Here is a 24697-nt window from a genome sequence, read left to right as displayed (position 1 = left end):
GGACATTGTGTTTGCTGCGTAGACAGAGGGTATTTCGTACGCTGCTGTAGATTTCATTACCAAACTCTGGACTCTTCCAACATGTTTCAGTCATGTCATGAAGTGCTGACTTATAAAACAGTGGTTCCTAAACATGTGTGCAGACTCATTTGACCATGACATAAATTTCTATGCAAAAACTGTCCTCAATTTTCTCCGCAAAAATGAACTTCCCATCCTTTCAATTCCACTGGCCAGATGCATGCTGGAGATGGGACATACCAACTTTGTAGTGAACAGCACCCTCCAGGTCTCCCACAGTGACCCAGCCCTGCTTCTTCTCCACCTCAGGGTCGTTGTGCAGGATCTTGTTCCTCAACCAGGACAGATAGTACACACGCAACTTGTTCTTCTTGCCTTCACAGGACAGGGTCAGACAAGCGGGAGAGGTCAAGAGTCAGGGTACCTACGATATATAATCCATATGTAATGGCACAGGGGGTGAAGTTTCCCCTAGGTACAGATCTAGGATCAGCTTCCCCTCCACCAATCCTAAACTTAACCATTAGTGGGGAAAATCCCAAACTGACCTAAGATCAGCATGTAGGGGCAACTTCACCCTACTCCTATGTAATGGGTGGAGGAAGCGTCTTTATTGTACACACCGATTTCAATGAATAAAGGTATTATTGGAGTTTTTACTATGTATTTAATTATTGGTATTATATTAGACATCATTATCAATACTAGTACAGAGGATATGCTGAGTCAGTGACAGGGTCTGTATTGTTGTAGAACCTGTACTGAATATTTGACAACACGTTGCAACATAACGGAATATTGTGTTTGTAAATTTAGGTCAAGGTCGAGGTCAAATTGAAAGACAACATTTTCTTTAAACTGACCAAGAAGTCGGCACACACACACACAACTTTTATATTCATCTACCGAGAATGATAGAGTACAATGACATGAAGAATAAAAAATATGCTAAAAACTGAAGAAGCAACATCAAATTGTCTCAACGTCTCTTTTGAGTATGGACCCTTTCTTCATTCATTGCAAAATGACATCAAAATGACAGATGACACTGTATCTATGTGTGTTTCCGTGCTTCCACCATGGAAACCTTTGCATGTGTGTCAGTGGACATGCAATACAAATATATGATGTCGCACACTCTAACTAGCCATTTACTCGATTTCCTCTGGCTGAATGTCTGTTGGGTGACACCAGAGTACCCAGTGCTGGTTGTTACAGTGAATGGATGACGTGACCACAGCACAGGAAAGAGAAGCAGGAACCTACAGTGAGCCACCGCCCGACACCTTTGCACGAACGGTCTCATCAGAGAGATCACCTAGACATCTTAAAAGTGTGTGTGTGTGTGTGTATGTGTTGTGATAGAAAAATTATGTATTCACCTTATTTGTTGGATATGTAACAATTATTTACTTAACAAAACAGTAAGATATTTCTGTCCTGCTAATGCTGTGTTTTATGGTCTCCACTCTAGCACCTTGCAGCTAGTCTGGCTGTTGAGGACATGGGTTTTACTAGAGAAAGCTTGAAGCTGACAATTGATTGATGTTGGTGATAAAAGCTGGCATTCCATTGACAAGAAATGGTGTGTGTGACACGAGATAGAGATAGCCTGGAAGAGTTCAGAACAATCCCTCATTGTCCATTCTTCCTGGCATCTGGGAAACAAAGCCAGGTTGGGGGTAAAACACCATCCTGTGTAGATAACCAAGGTGGCTTATGGGAGATGGAACCATTGTGACTAAGCATTTTTAGGTCCTATATAATATAATTATTTTAATTTTCAGTTAGGCTCTCAGCCTAACAGTCAGAACAAGACTGTTGGGCTGACGTTTTCATTATTGCAATAATTAATCGATATTAAATAAAGATGATTGTTTGAAGAAATGATCAAGTCTCTCTCAGTACTGAATTTCACACGACAGTGTTTGCATGTCTGTGTTTTCCCATGTACAGTTGAAGTCGGAAGTTTACATACACCTTAGCCAAATACATTTAAACTCAGTTTTTCACAATTCCTGACATTTAATCCTAGTAAATATTCCCTGTCTTAGGTCAGTTAGGATCATCACTTTATTTTAAGAATGTGAAATGTCAGAATAATAGTAGAGAGAATGATATATTTAAGCTTTTATTTCTTTCATCACATTCCCAGTGGGTCAGAAGTTTACATACACTCAATTAGTATTTGGTAGCATTGCCTTTAAATTGTTTAACTTGGGTCAAACGTTTCGGGTAGCCTTCCACAAGCTTCCCACAATAAGTTGGGTGAATTTTGGCCCATTCCTCCTGACAGAGCTGGTGTAACTGAGTCAAGTTTGTAGGCTTCCTTGCTCGCACACACTTTTTCACTTCTGCCCACAAAAGTTTTACAGGTTGAGGTCAGTGGCTTTGACCACTCCAATACCTTGACTTTGTTGTCCTTAAGCTATTTTGCCACAACTTTGGAAGTATGCTTGGGATCAATGTCCATTTGGAAGACCCATTTGCGACCAAGCTTTAACTTCCTGACTGATGTCTTGAGATGTTGCTTCAATATATCCATATCATTTTCCTCCCTCATGATGTCATCTATTTTGTGAAGTGCACCAGTCCCTCCTGCAGCAAAGCACCCCCACAACATGATGCAAACCGTAGTCTGGCTTTTTTATGGCAGTTTTGGATCAGTGGCTTCTTCCATGCTGAGCGGCCTTTCAGGTTATGTCAATATAGAACTTGTTTTACAGTGGATATAGATACTTTTGTACCCATTTCCTGCAGCATCTTCACAAGGCCCTTTGCTGTTGTTCTGGGATTGATTTGCACTTTTCGCACCAAAGTACGTTCATCTCTAGGAGACAGAATGCGTCTCCTTCCTGAGCGGTATGACGGCTGCATGGACCCTTGGTGTTTATACTTGCGTACTATTGTTTGTACAGATGAACATGGTACCTTCAGGTGTTTGAAAATTGCTCCCAAGGATGAACCAGACTTGTGGAGGTCTACACATTTTTTCTGAGGTCTTGGCTGATGTCTTTTGATTTTCCCATGATGCTAAGCAAAGAGGCACTGCGTTTGAAGGTAGGCCTTGAAATACATCCACAGGTAAACCTCCAATTGACTCAAATGATGTCAATTAGTCTATCAGAAGCTTCTAAAGCCATAACATAATTTTCTGGAATTTTCCAAGCCGTTTAAGGGCACAGTCAACTTAGTGTATGTAGACTTCTGACCTACTGGAATTGTGATACAGTGAATTATAAGTTAAATAATCTGTCTGTAAACAATTGTTGGAAAGATTAGTTGTGTCATGCACAAAGTAGATGTCCTAAGCGACTTGCCAAAACTATAGTTTGTTAACAAGAAATTTGTGGAGTGGTTGAAATACTAGTTAATGACTCCAACCTAAGGGTATGTAAACTTCCGACTTCAACTGTATGTGTAATAACTGTGCATGTATAGTGTGTGTAGTAACTATATGTATAGCGTGTACAAACCTGATATAGTAACCAGGACGTTGAGTCCCTCTAGGACATCCATTTGTTGGAAGCGGCGTCGGCTGATGAGGGGATACACCTTCCCCTGACCGCTACGATCCAGCAGCATCAGGCCACTCTCTGTCCCCACCAGCAGGTTCACTCCTACAAACACTTTGGCATTTAGTTTGCTGCCACCTGTGGCGAAGACTGATATGACTGAGATAACTACATAGCAGAGATAATTGTGACAACTCACCCCAGAGCGCAGCACACAGGATCTCAGAGTTGAACCTCTTCTTGTACTTGCGGATCTCTGGGGTGTCGCTCTGCGGCCGTGTGTTGACAGGGTTCACATTGACCACGGAGCCTTTACGTGACGGGTCCGCCCTCAGTGCCTCCGCCAGCCTGGCATCGTTCCCAAAAGCTGCGGAGGACAAGGAAGGGATTGAGTGTAAATACAAGCAGATTATGTTTTACTATCATATAGATTCAGTTATATTTAGTATACATTTATATAACTTTTGTCAGTTATAAACAGGTGTTCTCTGGTGTTGCCTCAGAATCTAACACCAGGTTGATTGACACTGGAGGGAACCACTCAGATACTACTGAAGGGGACTTGACATCCAATAAGGGGGCTGGGAGAACGGGTTTACCCAGGTTGTTGAGAGCGGCGCCGGATGTAGAGACCTGGAGGAGGCGTGGATCGATAAAAGGAGTGAAGGAGGAGGAGGACTTGTGTTTCTGCATTGTGTTGCTGACAGAATGACTCTAGAGGAACAGGAGAATAGAACAACAATGAGGATACATAGAATCACACGTATTTCTACCATTATGACATTGACTTACCTGCCAACTCATAGACCAAGACAACAATGACAGCAGTGTGTGCAATATGAAATATACAGTGCCTTCGGAAAGTATTCAGACTCCTTGACTTTTTCCACATTTTGTTATGTTACAGCCTTATTCTAAAATGTATTAAATGTTTTTTCCCCTCATTAAATCTACACACAATACCCCATCATGGTAAAGCAAAAACAGGTTTTTAGAAGTGTTAGCAAATGTATTAAAAAAACCTTTGGCAGCGATTGTGTCTTGTGTCTTCTTGGGTATGACGCTACAAGCTTGGCACACCTGTATTTGGGGAGTTTCTCCCATTCTTCTTTGCAGATCCTCTCAAGCTCTCAGGTTGGATGAGGAGCGTTGCTGCACACCTATTTTCAGGTCTCTCCAGAGATGTTTGATCGGGTTCAAGTCCGGGCTCTGGCTGGGCCACTCAAGGACATTCAGACACTTGTCCCGAAGCCACTCCTGTGTTGTCTTGGCTGTGTGCTTAGGGTCGTTGTCCTGTTGGAAGAAGAACCTTCGTCCCAGTCTGAGGTCCTGAGCGCTCTGGAGCAGGTTTTCATCAAGGATCTCTGTACTTTGCTCCGTTCATCTTTGCCTCAATCCTGACTAGCTTCCCAGTCCCTGATGCTGAAAAACATCCCCACAGCATGATGCTGCCACCACCATGCTTCACCGTAGGGATGGTGCCAGGTTTCCTCCAGATGTGACGCTTGGCATTCAGGCCAAAAAGTTCAATCTTGTTTTCATCAAACCAGAGAATCTTGTTTCTCATGGTCTGAGAGTCATTAGGTGCCTTTTGACAAACTCCAAGTGGGCTGTCATGTGCATTTTACTGAGGAGTGGCTTCTGCCTAACCTCTCTACCATAAAGGCTTGATTGGTGGAGTGCTGCAGAGATGGTTGTCATTTTGGAAGGTTCTCCCATCTCCACAGAGGAACTCTAAAGCCCTGTCAGAGTTGTTGGTCACCTCCCTGACAAAGGCCCTTCTCCCCCGATTGCTCAGTTTGGCCGGACAGCCAGCTCTAGGCCAGCTCTAAGAAGAGTCTTGGTACCTCTTCCATTTAAGAATGTTGGAGGCCACTGTATTCTTGGGGTCCTTCAATGCTGGAGACATTTTTTGGTACCCTTCCCCAGATCTGTGCCTTGACTCAATCCTGTTTCGGGGCTCTACGGACAATTCCTTTGACCGTATGGCTTGGTTTTTGTTCTGACATGCACGGTCAACTGTGGGACCTTATATAGACAGGTGTGTGCCTTTCCAAATCATGTCCAATCAATTGAATTTACCACAGACGGAGTCGAATCAAGTTGTAGAAACATCTAAAGAATGATCAATGGAAACAGGATGCACCTGAGCTCAATTTTGCATCTCATAGCAAAGGGGCTGAATACTTATGTAAATAAATACAATTTCTAAAAACCTGTTTTCAGTTTGTCATTATGTGGTATTGTGTGTATATTGCTGAGGATTTTTTATTTATTTAATACATTTTAGAATAAGGCTGTAACGTAGAAAAATGTGGAAAAAGTCAACGGGTCTGAATACTTTCCGAAGGCACTGTATAAGTTCAATATAAAGTTCAAAGACTACCAAAGAGAAATGTTGAAAGACGGAAGCAAGAAACTGAGGCAGATGTAAGGAGCATGCAGCTATCAGGCTTAGGGAAAAATTCACAAAATCACACATTGAAGTAAAGTGAACAAGGCAAAAACAAGAGGTCTCTATGGTGGTGGGTAAAAGTAAAACAGATGGAATGTTCAGGTAAAAACAAAAGCTGAGGAACAAAAATATATTTAAAGGAATGTTTTTTAATGGTAAAGCAATTGCCAGTGCTAATTCATGAAATATGCTACGTTGTAGCCTAGTCTTGAGAGGGTTTCTGGAATATGTCTTTAACGATCTGACTGATTAAAATAAACAAATAATAATCAGAGATAGAGATCTTAGGGCTAAAGGAATACCTGTAATGGGCCTCCAAGAACATGTAAGCCAGTGCAACCTAATATAGTCTCAAAAAGAAGAAATTATGTCAAATACCAGAAACTTGCTAAAAATGGTCAAAATAATATTTTTTCAGAAGGAGCAACAAAAATGATCCATCACCACACCACCGTACCTACAGAGCTTGGAGGAAACTAGATTAGTCGTCGCACTCAGAAAAAGGAAACGATAAAGAGCACCACTAGGTGGCCAGAGAGAGAGCAGATGCAACCAGCAGAGGGTGCTCCTTGCAGGCCCAGGCCTGAAGGAGGACCAGGGGTCAGAGGGGGGCAGAGGGACATACCTCCAGGCGTATGCTGAGCTTGTCCAGGGGGCTCTGGGGGGACATGGACATGGTGGGGCTCGCCATGCTGGAGGAGGAGGGAGAGGAGGAGGCAGAGGAGGAGGGGGAGTGGTGGCTCTGCTGGATCAGGTCAGGCAGGAGGTGAATGCGGCCCACAAAGCCATTTTTCTCCTGGTGGCCTTGGAGACCAGGGTGGCCTTGGAGGCCTGGAAGGCCCTGGAGGGCAGGGTGAATCAGCCCAGGGCTGGTGTTAAACCCAGGGACAGGGCCATGACCAGGGCTGGGGGCAGGTCGCTTTTTGTTGTCACCTGTACTCTGGAAGTAAGAACAGGGGCACACTTTGGGTCTAGATTTCTTTCTCTGCGGTGGAGGGATTCTATTGGCTATTGTGTTAAGGGAAGACTAGTCTACTAAAGTAGTCTAGTAAAGTAGTCTACTGAAGCTACAGTCTACTACTGTAAGAGACTTCAGACACATTCAATTGAGGATTAAGTATAAGAAAATGGTCAACAACAGACACCAAAAGTATAATAATCTTGTTTACATTTATTCATAAATGATTTCTATGACTTTAGTGGAGCCATTTTATGATGTTCAATCTGTTGCAGGACTACCATCTAGCCTTTATACTGTCATCTAATGGGGGAGCGGGTGGTTAATACCAGGTCCATTTCTCCAGGCTAACCGACCCCTTTCCACTCTAACCCAAACCCTTTCACCAGCAACACAAAGTAAACAATGACAGAACAAATAAGATGAGGTCCAACACAATATCAAACAGTGGGTAAACTATAAAGGGACAAATTAGTAAATTAAATACCACAATAAAATAACTAAAAGGTTTACAGTGTGTGACTGATATGTTGTTATAAGAGAGGTGGACGGCATAGCCTGGGTGTTGGCCTTACCGGTCTGACGATCAGAGTGTCATCTTTACAGGGCGTGATTTTAGAGTCACTCTCGCCCTCGTCGTGAACGATCAAGGTCTTCACCGATTCCATCTCTCCGTTGCTTAGTCTGGAGGAGCTGGTGGAGTAGATCGAATAAACAGAGAACCAGGAAGATGGTTAGTGCTGGGGGAAAAAATCAATACAATTACATATCGGGATATTATTTTTGATGATATATGGTATCGTTTTCACAATATGGCAATATTATTTTTGCACTAGTTTTCTGTTCCTGCACCAAAACTCCAGTATTTTTCCTTCATAGCTTGTTCTCCATCTTCTTTTTAAATAGGGAGCCAATTTGTTTTCAGCACTTTTATTTCCATGACTGATCAAAGCTCGTTTTCTCAAGGCTCTCTCTTGTCTCTCTGCAGCAGACGTATGGTTTAGACTATCGAATCGCAATACATATAGAATCCTAATACACATCATATTGGCACCGAAGTATGGTGATATTATCGTATCTTGAGGTCCCTGACAATTCCCAGTCCTAGTTATAATGACCGGACTTTTCCTTCACTTCAATCAAAAGCTCAAATATCATTGCAATATGATGTCATTGAGTACATTTAAATGCACACTAATAATTCGATATTAAACGGATTATGGCACTAGGCTGAGTATGGCAATAGTCAAGTAAACACCTAACTGCTCATTTTAAATCAGGGTAAGGTCATAATCGAAGTAAGCATACAACGATTAAGCACCTCGTTTTCTGAGCAGTCTTTCTAATTATTAGGACATGTAAATGCCTTAGAGTTCCAGCTGTGCAGTTTATCTGTGCATGTGCTAGCACGAGCAGCACAAGCTTCCTTCTTTTGCGTGACTGAAGTGAGTTCGGAAAAACAAAGTATGAATCGTAGAAATAGTTTTCACAAACACACTTTAATATGTCCGATCTAAGAATCAAATAGTTATCTCAAAAATAACATGGTCGCTGTGGTAGAATGTTTATTTTGATTGGTGATTTTGGGCAAATATCCCATCAGGTAGCCTGATTTCAGATGTGTCCATGTAAACAGGATTATTAGAGAAATCGTTATTCTTGCAAAGCATGTTAATGTTTAAAGCAAACTATTATATTAATCTGACTTTTCACAACAATTGTATTATTGCGTGCATGTAACTGTACTCATTGTGAGAAGGGTTAGGGGTTAGGGTTCAGGTGTCCTCCTCTACATACACAGCGTGAGAGTCCTCTGGTCCTGAGGTAGACTCCTCTCCTCCCTCCTGGTCCACCTCTTCATCATCCTCATCCTCATCCGTGGTCCCCGACTCCTCACTAGATGAGGAGTAGTCCGTCACCTTGTGGGGGCGTTGCACGTCCTCCACCACACGCAGCTCTTTGGCCAGCACGGTCAGGTCCTGTGGGGGGGGGGGGGGGGGGGACAGAGGTCAAACTATGCTTCCATCCCTTTCTTCTCTCTCTTTCTTTCTTCTCTCTCTTTCTTTCAGTCTTGCTTTCCCTCTCCCTCTCCCTCTCTTTTTTAGCTCTCTTTCCGGGTTGTGGATGTGTTACCAGGTTACTCGCAGGGTTAAATGCAGGAGACAGGATGCAGGAAGCTGATGGGGGAAGAAGTGAGGTCACAGGTGCGCCAGCCAATGAAGAGCCGGCCGGTGAGTAGCAAAGCCAATAGGATATGAGAAAAGAGATGAGTAAGTACATACACTGCTGCCATACTGCCAATGTGTCCACAAGGCTGGAAGAGGTTAGTGAGTCCATCAAGAGACCAGACCCGAGCATACAAGGAAGGAAGGGGCTGCAAGTATGTGAGTGATTGAATGATCCAATAGAAAGAAATAACAAGTATGAGGGGAGGAGATTGAGGTTAAAAGGAACATGAGTAAAATAGCACCAATCAGGAGAGAGGCAAGCCATTAGTACAAAACCCTTCAGCCAATGAGATCGTCAGTACAAATACACACCCCATTTCATTCTAGCTTACCACTTCCCCCTACAGAATTTACAAGTACCGGTAATCCACAGCGCAGAGGGCGAAACACACACACACACACACACACACACACACACACACACACACACACACACACACACACACACACACACACACACACACACACACACACACACACACACACACACACACACACACACACACACACACACACAGAACTATGTCAGATTATTGTAAAACCATCATTCCCACTCAAAACTTAATTCCACCTCTTTCTGAAGTGTCACAACACTTAGTGTAGTTCAACACTAGTTAGTACACTAGGTAGACCACTAGTTTCACGGGGGTCAGGTCTCACCGCCAGTCGGTTAGTTTTGACCGACTCCTTCCTCTCCTCAGGTTTTTTCCCAGTATGCTCTGGATGCTGGAGGGGAGAACCCTCAGACTTTGATGAGGCTGAGAGGGGGACAATGGGGGATACCGGTCAGTAAATTAAAGAGCAATGTGGAGAATTGTGCCAAGAATTTAATTGTAAATGTGAGTACTTTGTAAACAGTAATTATGTGTGTGTGTGTCTTGAGAGTGTGCATGTAGGAAACTATGCGTGAGACTATGAATGCATGTGTGTATCAGGGGAATATCAGACTCACAGCGGGCTCTGAACCTCTCCCCTGAGCCACTGTGAGAGCTGGGCTGGGAGCTGGAGTTACTGGAGCCGGAGGAGCTGCAAGTACTACCACTGCCACTCGTTGGCCTGGGAACCAGTTTCTCCACCCGCTCCCACAGCAGACGCGGCTCCGCTGCAGCACTGTGGAGAGAAACAGAGAGGGTTTGTTATAGTATAGACACACAACCTTTACATATAGACCTACAACCTTTACATACTGTATAGACACATACTTTACAGACATACATACTTTCCATACTGTATAGACACATACTTTACAGACATACATACTTTACATACACACACAGTACTTTACATACACTCAGTGGTCAGTTTATTAGCTACACCATCCCGTTTACAAAAATTGTTCACTCCTACAGACAGTGAGTCAGGTGGCCGTGGCTTGCTATATAAAGCAGGCAGAAAGGCATCGAGGCATTCAGTTACTGTTCAATTTAATATTAGAATGGGCAAAATGAATGACCTAAGCGACTGAGTGTGGTATGATCGGTGACAGGCGCGCCGGTTCCAGTATCTCAGTAACGGCTGGCTTCCTGGGTTTTTCACGCACGACATTGTCTAGGGTTTACAGAGAATGGTGTGACAAACAAATAACATCCAGTCAGCGGCAGTCCTGTTGGTGAAAACAGCTTGTTGATGAGAGGTCGAAGGAGAATGGCAGTCGTGCAATCTAACAGGCGGGCCACAAACAGACAAATAACGGCGCAGTACAATAGTGGTATGCAGAACATCATCTCGGAATGCACAACTCGTCAGTCTTTGTCATGGATGGGATATTGCAGCAGACGACCACACTGGGTTCACTCCTATCAGCTAAAAACAAGAAGAAGTGGCTCCAGTGGGCATGTGGTCACCAACACTCAACAATTGAGGAGTGGAAAAACATTGCCTGGTCCAACAAATCCCGGTTCCTGTTGAGTCATGCTGATGAGTCAGGAGAACATGGCCCTATACTGACAGGTGTCAACGGTACTGGCTGGTGTCAGTGGTGTGGGAAATGTTTTCTTGGCACACGTTAGGTCCCTTGATACCAATTGAGCAATGTTTTCATGCCCTGAAGAATTCAGACTGTTCTGGGGGCAAAGGGGGGTCCAACCCGGTACTAGATGGGTGTACCTAATAAACTGAGTGTAGACACATACTCTTTACATATAGACATGTATACAAATACATACAGTACATATTAATAGACAGACCCATAAATAAACACAAATACTTTTCCATAGACACAGACATGCACAGTCTCAAAGGAGATGAAGCTCAGCATTATAAAGACATACTAAGAAGGGAAGAGTGTGTGTGACAGTGCACACACACACACACACACACACACACAGGAGACAAGGATATGTAACGCATGGCAGAACAGTAAGTAATGTTACATAAATCCAACCCAGTATCCATACATTGAGAAGAGGGCTCTACAGAGTACAGATAGACACACAGTGTAGAGATTTTACATTAGGGAAAGGGGATACCTAGTCAGTTGCACATTGAATGCATTCAACCAAAATCTGTCTTCTGCATTTAACCCAACCTCCCTGAATAAGAGAGGTGTGGGGGGATGCCTTAATCGACATCCACATCATCATCACCTGGGGAGCAGTTGTTGGGGGTTGACTGCCTTGCTCAAGGGGAGAACAGAAGATTATTACACCGGGGCCCGCTCAGGGATTCGAACCAGCGACCTCTCGGTTACTGGCCTAAAGCTCTTAACCGCTAGACTACCTGCCGCCCAGTACTAACAACCCGAATAGAAGTGGAGATGGTGGAGTGGTGAACAGAGGGACAGACGGAGGGAGAGACAAACAGCGACAACAAAATAAAGCAAAAAGGATCAATCGAAAGAGAGAAATAAAGTAAACGAGACAGAGAAAAAGATAAATGGAGGGACGTGAAAAGGTACCTGCAGGCGTTCCTCTGGCCCGCCGGGTTGTTAGGCGTGGCATTGAGGTTGCCATGGAGAGGAGAGTCCCTGCGTGACAGTACTGGAGACCTGGACGTTGTCCTCACAGGAACCTTCCACACATACAGATGCCTGCTCATGAACACACTCTACGGGCACACACAAACTCTCAGAGGGCGTATGTGTAGTGTGACAGGGGTGCCAGGAGCACAAAAGCTAGACACACACTGTTAAGATGTCCCTAGAAAGTCCCCAAAACGTTTCTACAACGTCCAAACTATGTCCCTGCATACTCACACTGCGTAAAGCCAAACCACTGAGAGTGAGTTCTGTCTGACACAGCAAAAGACAGCATTATATCCACACCAATCTTCCCTCAAATGTTTTTCATCAATGAGCAAATTTCAGGTCTGCTGAGCGCAGAAAATTCTGTGCGTGCTTTTACTGTGAACACTAAGGCTGTATCCGCTTTAAGTTAATTTTAACAGTGGTCAATTAGGCTACTGTGGCTATTTGATCATAACGTAGGCCTACCACAGAGTGGCTTACCATTAAAAACAATGGAGACAATGCATCCCATAACATTTTAACATGGAAATTGCTGTTCTATCGTTCAGCCTACAGTAGCAGCCAATGTGTGGTGTTCAATGTAGGCCTACATTCCATGAGACCTTTGAAAAAAACATGCAGGGCTTGACATTAAGGGCTTGACATTATTGTCCTTCAGACAAGGAGGTGACTGAAAATGTTGTTGCGTTGTTTGATGCAAGAAACCATTTTACTAAATAAAACTCATAATTAATCCCATACCATTATTGCAGAGAATCAGACAAATTATGCTACCCTCTGCCTTTTGGCTACTTAGCTTATTCAAGCATGTCTCAAAATACAACACTGCCCCCTTTAAGACAAAAAAATGCGCTTTAGCTAACTTGCTTTTCAAAGACGTCTAGAAATGCACACGTTTTGTGCTCTTGTAGGAAGTAATCACTCCCCCATTGCTGTCTACAAATGATCTATAACTGGGCTAATAACTCACTAAGTATATGAATGTGCACGTCGCTACACATAGTTCTCGCTTTGATCTCAAAACAAACACATCTACTCACAACCGCCCATGCTGTAAAAACAGTCCAGTTAAAAGTGAATGCCACAGATTCATATATGGCAATGGTATTTTTGCATATAGGCCTACTGCAGCTCTGATTGGATATGATGCACAGGTTTGTGTAGAGCCGTGCCTGTCAATGAAATAGAATCCTAGTCTGATGTGATTCTCTGCTCGCTAATATTTATTCTGCGCAGCAGTCCCGGGGAGCTGCGGGCCCACACAGGGGTTGATAAGGGAAGCGTGTGGATCGAATGCTGTCTTTTGCTGTGTCAGACCTAACGCTCTCTTTCAGTGGGGTGGCTTAACACAAAAACAGCTTTAAAGTTATATCATAGATTTCAGCATTTCTCTTTGGTAGTTTCCAGGGGACAGGAGGGAGAACAGCTTAAGAAGGAACAGGGGGCAGCATCGAAAGCAAAGCAGGGCGGAACACAGCCACTCCATTCAGATGGAACGCTAACTAACACTGACATTGATATGAGACACTACCAAAGGCTTACACAGGAAGGAGGGGGCAGAACAGGAAATGGCATACTCATACCTCACCAAAGAAGAGGAAGTGATGTTTGATAGTTAGGCCCTATGTGAAGAGAGGACAATAATACCACCTCTAATTTGTGCAGATGGGGGGCAAAAAAAAGGTCACGATTTCAACATGAGGAATATTTTCCTTGGAGAACGTTTCTAACAGTCTGAATCCTACCCTTTATTTGTGACAGCCTCCAGCGTCCCATTGATTGGGAGCATCTCTAAAATGCTGAGATGCAAAAGCACTCAGCTGTCGAGTGATTGCTGCTGCAGCTTTCTTTCTCTGGTATTTTTACATCAGTCTGCTATGGAGGGCTGGGAGGTTGAACGAGGGAGGGTTCTGAGAGGAGAGACAGAGGGGGAATAGAGAACGAGCCTCTAATCCTTTCATAACGTTCTGCTCTCTCTGAATCCTCTCAGCAGGCTAGAGTGAGGAGGAGGTCGCTCCGTTTTAGAACTGTTACTAAGACAAATATCACTCTGCTCACTCACTCCAATGTTGTCCTATCCAGCATCTAGTGACTACTAGTATACCGGTCTACAGTTCAGACTTCCTAGCAAAGCCGTCTAATGACTACCAGTTTACCCGACTTTGCCAGAGGATGGGCCTATCTTACCCTGGGAGGGGTGTCGTCTGTGGGGGCCTTGTCAAGGGGCAGGGCCTTGGGGTTGGACTGCGGGTCAGTGCGTGCGGGTGATGATGGTGCAGGGTGATGGTGCTGCTCCTGAGAGCACAGGTGGAGTTGTGCAAAGCTAGGGACGATGGGCTCACTGAAGGAATGGGAGCGTGAGACGACGGGGGGAGCGGCCAGGTGAGACCACTGGACCTTCCAGAGACAGAGACAGACAGGTGGTGTCAGAGGGGGAGGACACATTGGGAGGAGTGGGGAGGTTTGGGGGAGGAGGAGGAGGAGGGAAACAAGAGAACAAGACCACAAACCCAAGCAGCAGACAGTGATTGGATACTGAAGCTTCAGGAAGCATCAAAATGGGCGGAGTTGTCTTGAGACCAATGGGAAGTCTTAGGAAGTCAGATTAACCATTTGATTGTTTCACATCACAGACAGCCAATGACTGCTCCACCCGTTTTGATGCTCATGACACTTCACTCTCATCACCAGTTGTGAGAATGAGCATGGATCACATAAACAAGGCATACACAGATCAGCTACTGTAGCATCATGCATAGACAGTTAGACACAAACACTCACATAACGGCATGCACACATTCAAGGATACTTTTTCTGTTACAAGTAACTAAGAGTGGGTGCACCTCAGCCACGCTCAAGGTCCTAAACAATATCTTAACCGCCATCGATAAGAAATAATACTGTGCAGCCGTATTCATTGACCTGGCCAAGGCTTTCGACTCTGTCAATCACATCCTCATCGGCAGACTCGATAGCCTTGGTTTCTCAAATGATTGCCTCGCCTGGTTCACCAACTACTTCTCTGATAGAGTTCAGTGTGTCAAATCGGAGGGCCTGTTGTCCGGGCCTCTGGCAGTCTCTATGGGGGTGCCACAGGGTTCTATTCTTGGGCCGACTCTCTTCTCTGTATACATCAATGATGTCGCTCTTGCTGCTGGTGAGTTTTAGATTCACCTCTACGCAGACGAACATCAAACATCTCCAATCCAAAGTTAAATCTAGAATTGGCTTCCTATTTCGCAACAAAGCATCCTTCACTCATGTTGCCAAACATACCCTCGTAAAACTGACCATCCTACCGATCCTCGACTTCGGCGATGTCATTTACAAAATAGCCTCCAATACCCTACTCAATAAATTGGATGCAGTCTATCACAGTGCCATCCGTTTTGTCACCAAAGCCCCATATACTACCCACCACTGCGACCTGTATGCTCTTGTTGGCTGGCCCTCGCTTCATACTCGTCACCAAACCCACTGGCTCCAGGTCATCTACAAGACCCTGTTAGGTAAAGTCCCCCTTATCTCAGCTCGCTGGTCACCATAGCAGCACCCACCTGTAGCACACATTCCAGCAGGTATATCTCTCTGGTCACCCCCAAAACCAATTCCTCCTTTGGCCGCCTCTCCTTACAGTTCTCTGCTGCCAATGACTGGAACAAACTACAAAAATCTCTGAAACTGGAAGCACTTATCTCCCTCACTAGCTTTAAGCACCAACTGTCAGAGCAGCTCCCAGATTACTGCACCTGTACATAGCCCATCTATAATTTATCCCAAACAACTACCTCTTCCCCTACTGTATTTATTTATTTATTTAATTTGCTCCTTTGCACCCCATTATTTATATTTCTACTTTGCACATTCTTCCACTGCAAATCTACCATTCCAGTGTTTTACTTGCTATATTGTATTTACTTCGCCACCATGGCCTTTTTTTGCCTTTACCTCCCTTATCTCACCTCATTTGCTCACATTGTATATAGACTTATTTTTCTACTGTATTATTGACTGTATGTTTGTTTTACTCCATGTCTAACTCTGTGTTGTTGTATGTGTCGAACTGCTTTGCTTTATCTTGGCCAGGTCTCAATTGTAAATGAGAACTTGTTCTCAACTTGCCTACCTGGTTAAATAAAGGTGAAATAAAAATAAATAAAAAGAGGAGTATAATCCAATAGGGACATATCCATACTAGGTTTATAACTGAATTTATTCCCTTTCCAATTGACTTCAAATATGCACTGAGAAGCACTCAGACAGGAAACCCCAAAAAGATTTATCACTCAACAAATACGTTTTCTGTAACAAGCGCAACACGCCTCATATCTGTCTCTAATGACGTGTCACTAACGACAGAAAAGTGACTAATGCATTTAATGGCTCTGCTAAATCATTTAGCAATCAATTACATCATCATCATCACCAAATTCCACACTGTTACATCTAATTACCATGACATGATCCAAAAACTGAATGTTTCCCTGAATGGTGCCCTGTGACATTAATGACTGTATTCACGCTGGGTTGGTTGAGTCTCTGAGCAGATGATATTAGTAATATACTGAGTCACTGTGAAATCAGAAAGACGAATTATGGATGTGTTTGTGTTGTTTAGCACACAGTCAAGATGTACATGTAACAGCTCTACCTTTATAAAAGGAGTCACCAACCTGGCAATGTACACACACACACAATAGAGAAAGCAGTCAGAGGTAGAGGGAGTGGGTAAAGCTGGTATTGAGCAATGAGTGGCCAGAATAGAAGCAAGCAGCTTGGACCTCGTAATAACACAGTGGTGGAGGATAGGCTGTCACCCAGGGAAGGGAAGATGGAGTTACCTATTAAGGGACTAGAAAAGGTTAACTATGTCATCAGTAAGGGACAGAGAACAACACCCACATTTCTCCACACTGTGAAAGAATTCAGCTAGAACAGAGGCTAGAAGAGAGTTAGCGAGGGGGAAGAGATAGTAAACACAATAACAAAAATCTACTTTAGCTAGTAAGACACCACTACTGCAGATACACAACCCGGAGAGAGAGCGAGAGAGAGAGACCACCCTGTTAGAACTACCTGGAAGGAAGAAGGGATTGGAAAAAGTAGAGCTACGGAAAAGGGCAGAGTAACGAAAGGAGGAATAAGCAACTGGCGATCGGCCATCTTGGTTGTTGTGGTTACCTGGGGTTCCATGGGCCTTTGCATGGCAGGCTGGACAGCAATGGGGGCGTTTCCATTGGCGATGGTCTCGGCGGCGCGGGGAGGAACCGGCGGCTGAACCTTAACCTGGGCGGCCTGAGGAGAACCTTGGATGTTCTTACGGTACCTCTCATCAGCCTGGAGGGACAGAGAGAGAGGGACAGAGTCATTAACCATCATCAGGACAAAGAGGATCGAGCCACAGCAGCAGTGGGAGGGTCAGTAGTAAGACATTTCAGGTGGTCTTTTGAATTACCTGTTATACTAAAGGGGCATTATCATAATTCTTCACAATTTCACAGTATTATTCCAACCAGTGTGTAAATATGTAAAACACAGGACAATCACGTTTTTGACTGCACTGGGCGTTTAATGTTTTATGTTCATAATAATTTAGTTTGGAGAAGAGACAAATATAAAGAAGAGTTTTCATTTTTCCAAAGTGCTGTATTTCCATCTGACAACAGGGGTCTCCATTTGACAACAAAACCCAAACAGGACACTTCCATGTACACTTGATTGGACAGATTGGCGAAATGCTAATATATTGCCATCTGAATGTAGAAAGGATATGGGTAGGTAGCTTGGACATGCATTTTCCCAGGGGTGTATCTGTAGTTTCTATAGAGGCCTCATCCTGAGCAGGAATAGTAACATGACCACTACAGTGAAAGTCCCTCACACCAGAAATCAATCCACACACCCCACATAAAAATGCACACCTTACAGCAGTTTATGACTACAGCAGCAGCACAAGCAAAAGCAGCATTCGACAGTAGCGTCATGGCAATGAAGCTTGGGTTCACCTCTCCAATCGGTCCAGGCATGGGGGCCTTTGGGGTCAGGGGTCAGTTGCTGTTGGGACTTGGTCCTCTCCTGGATCAACAGCTGTGGGGACATGGTCCTCTCTTGGATCAATAGTTGTTATGGGGACATGGTCCTCTCTTGGATCAATAGTTGTTGTGGGGACATGGTCCTCTCTTGGATCAATAGTTGTTGTGGGGACATGGTCCTCTCTTGGGTCAGTTGTTGTGGGGACTTGGTCCTCTCCTGGATCAACAGCTGTGGGGACTTGGTCCTCTCCTGGATCAACAGCTGTGGGGACTTGGTCCTCTCCTGGATCAACAGCTGTGGGGACTTGGTCCTCTCCTGGATCAACAGCTGTGGGGACTTGGTCCTCTCCTGGATCAACAGCTGTGGGGACTTGGTCCTCTCCTGGATCAACAGCTGTGGGGACTTGGTCCTCTCCTGGATCAACAGCTGTGGGGACTTGGTCCTCTCCTGGATCAACAGCTGTGGGGACTTGGTCCTCTCCTGGATCAACAGCTGTGGGGACTTGGTCCTCTCCTGGATCAACAGCTGTGGGGATTTGGTCTTCTCCTGGATCAACAGCTGTGGGGACTTGGTCCTCTCCTGGATCAACAGCTGTGGGGACTTGGTCCTCTCCTGGATCAACAGCTGTGGGGACTTGGTCCTCTCCTGGATCAACAGCTGTGGGGACTTGGTCCTCTCCTGGATCAACAGTTGTGGGGACTTGGTCCTCTCCTGGATCAACAGCTGTGGGGACTTGGTCCTCTCCTGGATCAATAGCTGTGGGGACTTGGTCCTCTCCTGGATCAACAGCTGTGGGGACTTGGTCCTCTCCTGGATCAACAGCTGTGGGGACTTGGTCCTCTCCTGGATCAACAGCTGTGGGGACTTGGTCCTCTCCTGGATCAACAGCTGTGGGGACTTGGTCCTCTCCTGGATCAACAGCTGTGGGGACTTGGTCCTCTCCTGGATCAACAGCTGTGGGGACTTGGTCCTCTCCTGGATCAATAGTAGTTGTGGATAATGAGACCTGTTGGTGGCTGGCTGCAGGGGTTTTGGCTGCTGTTGGAGGAACAGTAGGTAGGTCTGCTCCTGCTATAGCTGCTTCAGGGCCTTATGCTGCTCCTCCAGCTCCCAACACTTGTTCTACTGAGTGCAGGGAGGTGTGCTGGTGTATCATCATCTAAACTTGGCCCCCGCACTGAAGCATGGTGTGTGCTGTTCTATTTGAAGTAGTTCTGTATAAATAAGGGCTGGTGTCTTTATGGTACAAGCTGTATCCATGTAATGAGGGAAATGTTGAGTGGGTTTGTATTTTCACTGGGACCCAATTAAGTGTTTAAATGCTTTGAAAATGTTTACTATTACAATATAGGCCAAATATTGGTTTAAAATGTAAAAAGGAAAAATGACTGAGCTAAAAGCTGATGATGCGTAAGAAGACATGAGGGAGACAGTAAGACATTGGTTGAGAGAGAGAAACGATGACAAGCAATGGTGGTGTGAAGTTGAAGGGATGTGGGTGATCATATCCTCACATTATCTAATGTCCTCGTCAAACCCCTGGAGGAACAGAGGCCTTCAACAACACACACAGTGTTAACACGTTGCCACGCAGATCCGCTAACAACACACCATCTCAGCAGAGTTAGGAACATTGGTAGAGAAACAATGAAAACCTTCTCTTCCTGTTGGTAGGACACTCCCACATCCTGGTGACATCCTCAATTAAGGACTGTAATAAACATTCTGGCTTCCCCAACTTTGCCCAGAGAATGAATAACTCCAACCTCAATAGTTTGCTCCATTCAGATATACTGTGATGTACTCTAACTAGATATTAAGAGTAGGGTGTGACAATAAATCCATTTTTCAACACCCTACTACAGAGCAAAACCCATAGACTGCAAACCCCTGACTTAGAAGGCTAGAAGAAAAGATGGATAATGGGAGATATACAGTAACAGTCCAAAGTTTAGACACACCTACTCATTCAAGGGTTTTCTACACTGTAGCATAATAGTGAAGACATCAAAACTATGAAATAACACATATGTAATCATGTAGTAACCAAAATAAGTGGTAAAACAAATCAAAATATATGTTATATTTGAGATTCTTCAAAGTAGCCACCCTTTGCCTTGATGACAGCTTTGCACACTCTTGGCATTCTCTCAACCATCTTCATGAGGTAGTCACCTGGAATGCATTTCAATTAACAGGTGTGCCTTGTTAAAAGTTCGTTTGTGGAATTTCTTTCCTTCTTGAGTCAATCAGTTGTGTTGTGACAAGGTAGGGGTGGTAAACAGAAGATAGTATTTTACCAAATAGGGCTAAGTCCATATTATGGCAAGAACAGCTCAAATAAGCAAAGAGAAATGACAGTCCATCATTACCTTAAGACATGAAGGTCAGTCAATCAGGAAACTTTCAAGAACTTTGAAAGTTTCTTCAAGTGCAGTCGCAAAATCCATCAAGCGTTATAATGAAACTGGCTCTCATGGGGACCGCCACAGGAAAGGAAGACCAAGAGTTACCTCTGCTGCAGAGGATAAGTTCATTACAGAGTTCACGTAACAGACACATCTCAACATCAACTGTTCAGCGGAGACTGCGTGAATCAGGCCTTCATGGTTGAATTGCTGCAAAGAAACCACTACTAAAGGACAGCAATAAGAAGAGACTTGCTTGGGCCAAGAAACACGAGCAATGGACATTAGACCGGTAGAAATCTGTCCTTTGGAATGATCAGTCCAAATTTGAGATTTTTGGTGACGCAGAGTAGGTGAACGGATGATCTCTGCATGTGTGGTTCACACTGTGAAGCATGGAGGAGGAGGTGTGATGGTGTGGGGTGCTTTGCTGGTGACACTGATTTATTTAGAATTCAAGGCACACTTAACCAGCATGGCTACCACAGCATTCTACAGCAACTCACCATCCCATCTGGTTTGCACTTAGTGGGACAATGACCCAACACACCTCCAGGCTGTTTGACTAAGAAGGAGAGTGATGGAGTGCTGCATCAGATGACCTGGCCTCCACAATCACCTGACCTCAACCCAATTGAGATGGTTTGGGATGACTTGGACCACAGAGTGATGGAAAAGCAGCCAACAAGTGCTCAGCATATGTGGGAACTCCTTCAAGACTCTTGGAAAAGCCTTCCAGGTGAAGCTGTTTGACAGAATGCCAAGCGTGTGCAAAGCTGTCATCAAGGCTACTTTAAAGAATCTCAAATATAAATATATTTTGATTTGTTTAACACTTTTTTTGGTTATTACATGATTCCATTTGTGTTATTTCATAGTTGTGATGTATTCACTATTATTCTACAATGTAGAAAATAGTCAAATTTAGAAAAACCCTTGAATGAGTAGGTGTATCCAAACTTTTGACTGGTACTGTATAAAAGGCTAGACGAACAGATGGATAATGGGAGATATACAGATGGATAGAAGATAGATAGGCTTACACAGTTCGGTCTCACCAGTAGCATGGCCTGTTCATGGAGCAGCTGCTGCTGCAGGATCTCCAGGTGCCTCTGCTCCTCCTCCAGCTGGCGACGGATGTACTCCTGTCAATCAAACGAACACACACAGCAAGTGTCAGGGGTAGACTACAAGTATCATGAAATAAACTGTTGTTGATAGAGAGTTCTCCTACCTGCTCCCGGTCAGCCCTCCTTTTCTCCTCCTCAGCCCTCCTGCGCTCCTCCTCCTCTTTACGCCGGCGTTCAACCTCTTCCATGCGCCTCTTGTCATCCTGCTCCCGGCGACGCTGCTCGCGCTCCTGCTGCCTCCTCATCTCCCGCTCACGACGTTGTTGCTGTGGATGACCATAGAGCAGGCGTCAGGAGCAGACATCACTATGCATTAACACTCTGAGCTCTAGCTCTCTTGTTTCTGGTCACCATATCTGGACTTTATGAGATAAGCTAGCCATTTCTTATTGTGAGCATGTGAGATGCTTGTCTCACTTCCCAGGGTTCACGGTTGGTGGACTACACTACGTATGTGCCAAGTTTTACCTGTAGGCTTACCATCACCACTTCAGTAATACTGGCAGGCTTCTCAGTTGGCTAATTAGTGTTCATTTATTGCAGCCATCTCTATAAATACAGTAAGTAGCTCTACACCATTATAAAATGGGTGGGTCTAATCCTGAATGCTGATTGGTTAAAACCGCATTCCAGCCGGTGTCTATTCCACAAGTTGCCACCGGCTAAATCGATGACGTTAATATGCCTCTGTTCCATCTGACTGCGCAATCCACTGTCTCATCAACTCAGCCAGGTAATTTATAAACTTGATCTCCACTATAAAAAGCATCTAGACATGATCTCACATTTATTTTAGACTAACATTTAATTTTCAACTGCGGAGACTTGTATAAACCTTGCTGTATGTCTCTGACATTTGCAACATTGTTTCAATATTCAAATTCGATCTCCTGCTGTCCCATAGTAATTAGCTGTCGTGAGTCGGGACGAAACAGACAGGCAGGCAGCGTTTCTTAGCCAGTCAAAATTATGATTCAGCTGGCATCATTTTTATGGATATATCCCAAAAAATTTATATTGAAAAAAGGTAAAATGAAATGCAGCTAATTTGCAGTCTTTCCAGCTTCAGTTTGAAGTGATTGTGTTACTGTAGCTATGTTGTTAGCTAGCTCCTCTGAACGACAGTATCCTGACGAGTGAGTACATTTTCTATGCCAGGCGAAGTCGCGCCTCATCAGCTTATTGTTATGGATGTATCCAAATAAATGTCACTAGAAAACAGCTTAAACAAATGCAAATTCAGATACTTTGCTGTTATTCTGGCTCCACTTTTTGACACGACTGTAAGTTAGCTGTAGTTGGCTAGCTAGCAAGCAAGGGATAAGAACGTTGCCAGCCAGTATGGCAATGGAACATTTAGAACGAACGACCATAGATCGAGAACAAAAAGACGATGACTGGAACGCGTCTCTAGCAACCCTAGATTTTTGTCGGGATTATATCTTCTGGAAGGATGAAAAAGTATGAATAAATTGATCAAACTAATGTTTTTAATGAAAATATGTCAATCATTATTTGAATATGTTGGTAACCTGTTGTATAAAAGTGATAATGCCCTCGAAGCCGGTGTTTGGAGGATATATTGGCACGGGCCTAACAACACCCAAGCTAATATTTCCTCCAAACACTGGCTTCTCTGGCATTATCACTTAAGTAGAATAAGACCTGCACTAGATGTGGTCCCTAGTTCCATTAAGTACCCTGTGGTGGTCCCTGGCTGCATCATGAAAAAGCATGTCTCCGTATTTAACCTTTAAACATGGACTATGCCATATAATTCTCATGCCCCTTGGTCAACTCGCCCAAGAGGATTCCCTGACCCTACAGTATAATATGATTCAATAATGCATTTTCTCATTAATCAGAAAAAAGCCAGAAACTGTAGGAAAGTGTATGCAGAGGTTAAAGCAAAAAAAAATGACTGAAACAAGTCGATGACTGAAAAGGCGAAGTTACACTCCCATTTCATGTAGTTCTTTCAGGGAAAGAGGATCCTTTTGTACATGTATTAAACTGTGAGTTTGACAAATTGAAAATCAAAAAAAAAAAATTAACAAACAATTTTTTAAAATAAATTATCCATATGACGGAAATCCGTCGAAGTGACAGAGAACTTTAACCCTTGTGTATGGGGAACTATTCTACAGTGGAGGAGCACTTAGCTGTTATATTGTCTGACTCAATTGTACAGGTTATGTGTCTTTAAAGAGGTTCCAACCAGATAACTTAGACATGGTAATATCATGGGGACTACTGCATATAAGGCATGGGTCAGGGAATTGGCTGTGCCGATTTCTGCAGACTAAAACAACCGGAAGCTCTCTCTCTCAGGTTCTAGTAGCTAATGACTGAGGAAGAAGTCTTTCTGACCCAGCCTCCCAGAGAGGCTAAAATAAAGACAGACAGAGCCCTGTGGTCTTCCTCAGAGAGATAAAGGCCAATTAGGAAACACAGCCCAGGGGGCCAGAGGCTGCACACAAATACACTAATCACTACACATTACTATAAACACAACACAGAGGGGGGAGACGTCTGTGAGGAGTGTGTTGACTGCTTTAGCACACACACAAACACACGTTATGCACACATACACCATTTATGGGTGCAGACTGCAGAGTAAAAGGAACAAACACACACCATTAGACAGGGAGAGAGAACACACACACTCTTTCATACCTCCTCCAGCCTCCTCCTCTGCTCCTTCTGCTGCTCGATGCGTTTCTGCCTCTCTGCCAGTAGTTGGCGCTTGTACTCCTCCTGCTCCCGGAGCTGCTGCTCCTGCAAGAGCTGCTGTCTGCGCAGGGCCTCTGAGCGCTCCTTGTTCTCTTGCTGCAGACGGATGAAATCCCTACGCAGGGTTGACTCCCCTGGTTGGTTCACTATGGAGCTACAGAACAAAGACATATGTTAGTATGGAGCACGATGGAGCTATGGACCAAACAGACACTTTAGCTAACGCATTTGCTATTAGTATGTTGGTTAGT

The 24697-nt window shown here is 44.2% G+C and overlaps 1 protein-coding gene across 9 annotated transcripts in view; it reads right to left on the bottom strand.

Annotated features, from left to right (window-relative positions):
- LOC139538866 (mitogen-activated protein kinase kinase kinase kinase 4-like) overlaps nt 1-24697 on the bottom strand; it is a 99157-nt gene that overhangs the window by 17652 nt on the left and 56808 nt on the right. For 2 of the 9 annotated variants that reach the window (XM_071341361.1, XM_071341368.1), the window contains 15 exons: nt 24390-24600; nt 21818-21979; nt 21627-21728; nt 17324-17479; nt 14330-14539; nt 12074-12222; nt 10130-10287; nt 9838-9935; nt 8747-8928; nt 7525-7642; nt 6617-6931; nt 4136-4250; nt 3736-3903; nt 3498-3641; nt 262-396 (listed from right to left, as the gene is read on the bottom strand). In XM_071341361.1, the coding sequence (XP_071197462.1) occupies nt 262-396; nt 3498-3641; nt 3736-3903; nt 4136-4250; nt 6617-6931; nt 7525-7642; nt 8747-8928; nt 9838-9935; nt 10130-10287; nt 12074-12222; nt 14330-14539; nt 17324-17479; nt 21627-21728; nt 21818-21979; nt 24390-24600 (2423 nt within the window). The remainder of the gene's footprint in view (nt 1-261; nt 397-3497; nt 3642-3735; nt 3904-4135; nt 4251-6616; nt 6932-7524; nt 7643-8746; nt 8929-9837; nt 9936-10129; nt 10288-12073; nt 12223-14329; nt 14540-17323; nt 17480-21626; nt 21729-21817; nt 21980-24389; nt 24601-24697) is intronic. The other 7 variants (XM_071341362.1, XM_071341363.1, XM_071341366.1 and 4 more) reach the window with 7 other exon arrangements.

This window comes from Salvelinus alpinus, chromosome 14 (assembly GCF_045679555.1).
Source record: "Salvelinus alpinus chromosome 14, SLU_Salpinus.1, whole genome shotgun sequence".
NCBI classification, from domain to species: Eukaryota; Metazoa; Chordata; class Actinopteri; order Salmoniformes; family Salmonidae; genus Salvelinus; species Salvelinus alpinus.
The sequence above is the reverse complement of the archived record's forward strand: the minus strand, read 5'-3'. Positions and strand labels throughout refer to the sequence as shown.